Source organism: Daucus carota, chromosome 8 (assembly GCF_001625215.2).
Source record: "Daucus carota subsp. sativus chromosome 8, DH1 v3.0, whole genome shotgun sequence".
In the NCBI taxonomy this organism is placed as follows: Eukaryota; Viridiplantae; Streptophyta; class Magnoliopsida; order Apiales; family Apiaceae; genus Daucus; species Daucus carota.
In genome coordinates this window covers 12,398,987-12,407,320 of record NC_030388.2, presented here as the reverse complement: position 1 = coordinate 12,407,320, position 8,334 = coordinate 12,398,987, and the positions used below count along the sequence as shown (strand labels likewise).

Sequence of the window (8,334 nt, the reverse complement as noted above, 5' to 3'; positions counted from 1 at the left end):
TTGAATACAATCTTTCACGAATTTAAAAGATTCAAGAATAATATACTAAGAACACAGTAAACAGAAAAACACCAAGTATTAAAAATACGGGTGGATTGAATGATCCACCCGTGAGATTTTATATCGAAGAATCTGTGGATTGTTTACAATTCGCACAGCTGCTGGTTCATCACTCAAACAAGTTCTAACTCTCAGATTTTTCTCTCAAGTAATTTGAACAAGTTCAACTGATGCTACTAACTTGGTTATATACTCCAAGTTTTACAAAGCTTTTAGCTAGATTACAAAATGCACTCTAATCTAAAAACAATGCTGCACAACTTTGTCTTATGCATGCTTTCTGAGATGTCTTCATCTTTGACCATCATCTTGATTTGATCCAGATTGCACTGCATGAGATAAGTATGTTTCTGCTTCTTCTTTATTTTCCTAATTAGGCTTCCATGTCTATTTTAGTGTAATTCGATCCATGTGATTTGTCAGACTTAAGCTCTAGTCACTTTCAACTGCTCTTTGCTTCATCAGTTGAAAGTTCTGGTTGCTTTCAACTGCTCTTGACTTTATCAGTTGAATGCCCGGCTCATCAGTTGAATGAATTACAAACTCCATCAGTTGAATGCTGTTCCAGTCTCATCAGTTGAATTCCTCAGCATCATCCGTTGAACACTTTGTCTTCAGTTGAATGCTTGATTTTCATCAGTTGAAACATCATCCAGTCTTCATCAGTTGAATAGTTACATCTCATCAGTTGAATATCCTTCACTTAGATAAAATTACATGGCATTGGATATTTACAATTAGCCATCCTATTCTACCCATCCGTTGATAATTCCCAAAGACAAGAAATGTAACAATTACAACTGAAATTTGATAAAGATTCTAAGTAAGACATGTTACAAAATGTTTATGTTATCATCAAAAATTATTGATTCCTAACACTATTAAATAGGTTCCGATCAAGACACTTTTGTTTTGTGATCGCAGGATGAAAAACCAAATTTTATGCTCCTTGTATGATGTAACAACATATTTCAGAACTGTTAATAAATGGCTCAAATCTGAATTAATCAATAAAGTCACCATCTAACCATCAATCATCATTAATCAGATTATTGAGTATTAATCGGGATTTATTATTCAGGATATTAACATTAATTAGATATTTTAAAATAATATAATAAAATTTGATTTTCAAACTTATTATACTAGTTTTGAAAATATATTATGATTAATCGAATTTAAAAATAATCTAATCAATAGAATATCTTCCCGTGATTAATCGGTCAAATCAATATTTGGAACTATGATTTCATCTTGTTTCCTGGTTCTAATAATTATAACCTGTGATTTTGTGTACAAATTTTAAATTTTTATGATTAAAATAAATAAATACAATAAAACTAGTAACGTAACAATAAAAGAACTAACCAAAATTGTTGTAAACCTAAAATTAGATACCGAAACACGATTATGAATTATGGGAAACTGTGGTTTAAAGGAAAATTGTTACTAAAGAGTCCTCTTAAAAACAGATTTATTACATCACACAGATTAAACATGCATCTCCGTCGCTTCATTCTCCGGATCGATTTCATAGAAATCCTCCCGACCTCTCGGAGGTAGGTGTGCTACGGGTCGAAGGGGATACAGAGTGAAAATATTGGGATTATTATCGCTTTTCATAGCAAGGAAAGGTCTCCGAATTCCTTTGATAGTTTGAGTTGCCGCATAAAGGAAATTGAGAAAAAATCCCAGAATAGTTGTTCCGTAAAAGAATTTGGGATTAAATTCCTCACCCTTCTTCTTGTCATCATGATAATCAAATTGAATCAAGCCACTGATTAAACCAACTACGGTAAGTAAATAGCCTAGAATATGAGAATATCCCTTCTAGTAGGTAACTTCTCCCCCCTCCCTTTTATCTATGTAATTAAGGCACAAAGCCCTATCTAGCACCCTATCGATCCACATTTTACCGCAAGTAAAAATAAATAAAATACAGGATGATACTATTAATCCTATACACCTCAGTTTGGCCACGGTTAAGGATTCATTGGGGTAAGCAGTGGACACTACACCAACTATAAAAGTGAACAGCAAGATAATAATATTCCATGCCTCCATGACCTGCATATTACATAATACCTTGAATCAGTAATAAAAATATTATAAAAAAAACTTAGATTGTATTTTTGAGGTTGAATTTACCTTTACATTCCATCCCAATATCATTAGGATATGCCGTAGACATGCTACCAACTACAAATGTCCACAACAAAATGATATTATTTAATCCCTTTGTCATCTGCATATTAAATAATATCGTCAATCAATAATAAAAATATTTTAAAATTTTGAAGATTGTGTTTTCATATTATGTAATTTTAATACTAAAATGATAACATAGAAAATAAATATTTTAATATTTACATTATGCAAATTTTACCGTTTCACAACATACAAATAAATAAGTCATGTCTACCATCATTAGAATGTTCAATACCAAAATAATAACACAAAAAGACAAAATTTTAATATTTAAATTAGGTAATTTTTTACTGCTGCACAACATTATCTGTAATACTATTAGTTTTATATTTTTCCTCAAAATCTATTACTCTTCTTTACTTAAAAAACAAGTATAACACTATTTTTTACATACTCTTTCTTCACTGAAAAATTAATACAACACTAATTATTTTTGCCCTTATTAAGATCTACCTGAGTCGGCAACAGTGAGGCTATGATCGGATCATTTTCTTGCCCACCTCGATCATCTTCACCTCTTCCATACGTACCCTCTTCACTTACCTGATATACAGTTTGCATTGTTATCCGATATGATAGACAAAACAGAGAACTCATGTACACGGCAAAAAAATACATGTTTTCCCCTCAAATCATTAAACAATTAGCGCTTAAAAAAGTGTGGTATAATTATACTGGTCCTTATATCATTCATTGTTGTTGCTACTTTGTGTAGAATTTTTTACCTTATGGTCATCAACATTAGTGCACACTTAAATATGCCAAAACTATAAGAGGTCGTTTGAAAACCTCCATTTCATTTCAAATGATGGATTTCAAATGACAGGATTTGAGTTGTCATTTCAAATTCTCATATTTACATTAATATCTAAATATGTGGATTTCAAATGAAATCCAAATTCATATACAAAAGGAAAATGCTACGTACCCCAAAAAATCACCCCAAATTTTTTTCCCAAATGATGTGGCATACACTGATTGGTTGCATTTCTCCAATAATAATGAGACCCCCCTTGTATATTCATCAATCACCCAATCAAAATCTTCCACTTGTATGCCACATCATTTGGTAAAACATTTTGGGGAAACTTTTTGGGGTCTCTAGCATTGCCCTATACAAAAACAAGTTTGATCAAATCCGGGATTTCAAATAAAATCCAGCTTACCAAACAGACCATAACTTTAATCAATAGCCAAGACACTAAGATAGCAATATCTTTTTTGTTCTGGATTTCTTTCGCTGCGCTTCGTTCAGATTAGCTTTTTGTTAACTCAATAGCCTTAATATTGATCGGGATGCTCTCTGCCGTTCACTCATGTTCTTCATGATAACTTGTTAAACACAATCACAATCATTATACTTTAATATCACATGATAACTCATGTCCCACAATCACAATGTCCAAACCAATCAACGAATGAAATATTTCATGAATGACATTAAATAATTTGTTAAACACGTTAAAAATTTGAATATGACTAACCATTATACTTTAATATCACAAGAGGAAAAATATTTACAATTTAGCAAATTTTTCCTGACCATCATCTAGAATTATACTTTTAGCTAGCAATTACGGTATATCCCTTGGATATACTCTTACATGATATCCTAGAACACTTTGGTAAATAAGCAATATCAACTTTGGTACATAAGCAATATTGATGAACTCGATATTTATATTTTAATGAAAAAAAGTAGTCACAGACTTTCATGTATTTGGAAGTAAGATCAAATAAAAATCAAGGAAATGTTTGATATTACGACTAATATGAAAATTTTTATTGATAAACAATTGCTTACAAAATTTATGTTTTGGATTCCCTTCTAGGTGATCCATCTTCCCTATTTATAAATAGACTTTCAACTCCGAGCAATATATGTGCATGTACGAGTCACACAATACTTTCTTGCACTAAGTCGGGGTCTGCGCGAAAACAACTTCCGTAATATCTGCGTATATTGTACATCCTCCTTTAAACGGGATATACCGGTTTGATTTATTAGTCATGTTTATAAGAATTGGTTTGGACTGGTTTGTTATTGTTATTGGGCCTTCTTTGATCTCGGGCTTCTGGTTATGTGCCAACAGTATTTTTGACTGTGATCTCTTCTTGTAGAGCGTGTGTGAATGTGTGTTTTGCATATGGTATTTAAATGTATTTGCTAAGGGTTTTCTTCTTCCTGTTTATAGTCAGAATTTGGTAAAACCGACCATATCTCGAATTATTCTTAATTGAGTAATTGATTGCTGTGTGAGTGAGTTGCATTTTAGTTGGTTGATTGCGGTAATATGAATTTTGTGTGATTTCAGTTATATTAATCAACTGACTGGTTAATTTAGGCGAGAGATGGAGTTAAATAAACTTGAAGGTTTTTAGTTTTCTGGGGTGAATTTTGGATGAGTATTTAGTTCGTGATGTCGAAACTAAGTTCTGAGGAATGGATGGTCAGAGAAAGATTGGATGAAGATCGTGTATTTATTTGAGTTTTTTCATCCTGGAATCACTGCTTGCATTTACAAAAGGAAGCCCGAAGATAATGTGGCCAATCCTTTAGTCTGATTGATTGTTTGTTGTTTGATGTATGTGTTGCTTATGTTCGTAATTGAGAATTTCATGTGAGGTGTTATAAAAATTTTACAGCAACTTTCGCGAACACTCTATTGCAGTTGGTACTGAGGCTTTTACTTCTGTTATGTAGCAATGGATATTGGAAATATGTTATATCTTTTGATCACTTCAATTATAAACTCTCTTCCAGCAAATTTTTCTTATCTCATGATATGAGCTGAGTATCAATCTTGTTTCTATTAAATAGGTTCTGATCAAGACACTTGTTATCGGTGGTAATTGTAGTGTTGAAGACAGTGGCTTGAAGACCCGACATGATCATGTGAGTTTTTGTTTCTTACATCTGTGTCGTCTTTTATTTGGTATGTGATTCAGTTATTACAGATAATTTAACTCTAATATCCGACTCCACTGGTTATTGGGTAAGAAATGGTATTTATTGTTCGCTTTGCTATGCATCTAACCTTAATACTGGATGTTTCTGTTTAGCTCGCATAATAGAATTTCCAATGAAATATTACCTGTTGTAATGTAGTCCAGTTCCCCTATACGATCTTTACTTTTATGATTAGTGGTCGAAGATATATCTTAAGAAATTTCTATTATAAATTTATAAATTTTAGTACATGTGACTTGCCAGTCCCCGACTCAGCATCAATCTAGCTAATTTTAAGAGAACCATTAAAAAGGATTCAATTCTATGGAAATGCCTGTGATAGTGTAATATATAAAATATCGGCAAATAATCTTACATCATTCCTAAGCTGTAGCTTAAGTTCCAGCGATTCCTATTGTTATCATCATAAAACGGTCTGACCATCGTGCCTACAGACCACACAGCTTCATCTAGTCTTGTCAGTCCTGGTAACTTATGAAGCTACTATCAAGCTTTCTTATTGCGTTGTTTTAACTTCGCACTTTTTGACACAACTAGGATTTCAGCATCTGATCTCTTATGGCTGTTCCTAATTGTACTTTTATTTAGGCATCCCAGTACACAGAAATCCTCCTCGGAGGGAATACAGAGCCATCTTGATTCAATGTATCCTTTGTTTAGATCTAGCTTCACGGGAGTAAAAGTCCAATATATTCTTTTTGCAAGATAAAACAAAGCTCGATTGCATTAAGAAGCTCCCCTTTTTTCTGAGAAAGAGGAGCATACAAGTCCCACAGTAAAAACAGTAGGCTGCCTAAAAATATCAGCTCACATTCCCAGCATGTGACATTTCAGCAGCTAAACTAGAGATGAATAATGATAAAACCACTCAGGTGCATAAAAACCATAAAGCCCACAAGGTGCCTTTTAGCTAAGATGTGTTTTTCTTGATAAAATCCACAAAAGCATCTAGCGCAGACACTGAACTTGCTGGGAAACCACTCTTGAAGCCCCCACGTATCATAGCTGCCTGTTTGTGAATTTCTTCATCCGACATCAGTGTGTTAATTCCATCAGCTATATCCTCTTTCTTCACTGCTTTTGAACTGCCGCCATTTGATAACTTGCATCCAACCTTCAGATGAGAAACTATCAGCTTAGCATTGTGGTACTGATCACCTCTCATTGGCCATGCCAAGAATGGAACTCCGCAGCCAATCGCCTCAACTGTCGAGTTCCAACCGCAGTGTGATAGAAAACCTCCTGTTGACGGGTGACTAAGAATCAACAACTGGGGTGCCCATCCTTGAATTATCAAACCTCTGTCCCCAACTTTTTCTTTCAAGCCATCAGGGTAGTATCCTCCCTCCTGATCATTCTGAATTCCTAGAAGCCGACCAGGTTTGCCCGAATTAGACTGGATCACCCATATAAACGACCAATCTGACTCCTGTAAAGCAGTTGTGAGCTGCTCATACTCTTCACCGCTTGGTCCAACTTCACTCCCAAATGAAATATAAATCACAGATTTTCCCGACTTCCCATCTAACCATTGGATCACTTCTTCTTCTGTGTAGTTTGATTTTCTGCCACTGGATCGTATTTTACCATCACGAATCACAGAGCCAGCTGACTTCCAGTATTCTTCAGGCAAAAGAGGACCAACCCCCCACACAGGCTTTCCAGTTTGAGTACCAATATACTCTATAAAGTCGTGTTCTAATTCATCACAAGTATTAATCAGCATCGCCGTTGTTCCTTCTATCTCATTCAACCACATCGGCCTCTGCCCCGGTCCAGGGGGGCCATGCCTCATCCTATCACCATCCGGAGGTCCATGCCTCATCCTATCACCATCCGGAGGTCCATGCCTCATCCGATCACCATCTGGTGGTCCATGTAACCCTCTTCCGCGACCACGCCCACCACCACCACCACCGCCAGCGCCCATTCTCGGCTTCTTATCAAGATCAGAATAAGCCAGTGCCATATCCTCAGGCAACCCTGGAAGAACCCTGGTATCACCAGGCTTCATTTCAGCTACCCCTGCTTTCCAACAAGCATAATCCATCGCTTCAGCACAAGCACCCGAAGTAAAAAAAGTGGCGATTTGAACACCAAACTCACGAAACAGCTCCTTACTCCAGCTCATCATCACATCCACCACCACACACTTAGGTACCTCATACCCCGGTTCCTTAGACCGAGTTTTTAAGTAGGTTTCGATCCCATTCCCTAGCTGCTGATGCTGGGTTTCAAACCGATTCATTCCTCCACGCCCACGCCCCCGTCCACGTCCCGAACCATCATCACTCGAAGTCGCGGCTATCTTGGGAGGTGGAGGCTGCAGATCAGAAGGATCAGCAGGGATGTCGACTACCACGACTGAAGGATGGGTGCGGAGAGAATGAGGGACTGAAGAGGCCAGATAAGAGGGAATGATCAGGGTGGTATTATAATTACGAGAAGCTAAATGAGTACAGAGCTCCATGGATGGGAACAGATGACCTTGTCCATAGAAAGGCAACACTAAGATTTCTCCTGCTGATTCCATGCTTCAGTGTCTCTGTTTTTCTCACAACTCACTACATGATGCATGTATTTATAAACATGTGACATTTGTGTCAAGACATTACAGTTTGGGACAACATTTATGACACATTAAGAAATTTCAAGATTTTTATTTTGGTAGTCGGCGTGAACGCGGCATGGAAGGCGAAAGTGGGGGGCTAAGGAAGGGAATACTTGGAAGGGAAGCATAAAAGCGTGTAGGATATGTCATGTGAGAAGTTGACTGGTAGATGGCGATATTTGCAAATCTTAATTGCCTTCAACTGTATCATCGTGTGGACGAGGTAGGCAACATTGATTGTGCCGACTTGCAACCATCCTCACTCAAAGGTGTCATTCTATACCCATTTTGAAATATGGGTTAACTTTTTTCTTTTTTTACATATTTTTAAGTCTTTTTAATTGCATTATTAAAATCACTATTGTTGAATTAAAATATAAATATAAAATTCTTGGTCAGAAAAAGATATTTGAAAAATAATAATTTGACTATACAGATAAAGAATTTAAAATTATGTGCAGAATAGTCAAACAATCTACATTTC

General features: G+C 35.7%; 1 protein-coding gene across 2 annotated transcripts; it reads right to left on the bottom strand.

Moving 5' to 3' along the window:
• Positions 1 to 5,945: 5,945 nt before the first annotated feature.
• On the bottom strand, positions 5,946 to 7,995 carry LOC108199730 (UDP-glycosyltransferase 73B4). Of its 2 annotated transcripts, XM_064083149.1 has the most exons (2): positions 7,082 to 7,878; positions 5,946 to 7,051 (listed from the first exon to the last, which is right to left on the bottom strand). In XM_064083149.1, exons 1-2 carry the CDS (start codon positions 7,770 to 7,772, stop codon positions 6,150 to 6,152), a joined length of 1,593 nt encoding a protein of 530 aa, XP_063939219.1. In that variant the 5' UTR covers positions 7,773 to 7,878; the 3' UTR covers positions 5,946 to 6,149. The 2 variants fall into 2 exon arrangements, with proteins under 2 accessions (XP_063939219.1, XP_017223163.1); XM_017367674.2 differs by having other exon boundaries at positions 5,946 to 7,995.
• Between the last annotated feature and the right edge of the window lie 339 nt (positions 7,996 to 8,334).

Coding starts and splice junctions, on each gene's coding strand:
- LOC108199730 (XM_017367674.2), bottom strand. CDS start 7,772: ATGGAATCAGCAGGAGAAATCTTAGTGTTGCCTTTCTATGGACAAGGT.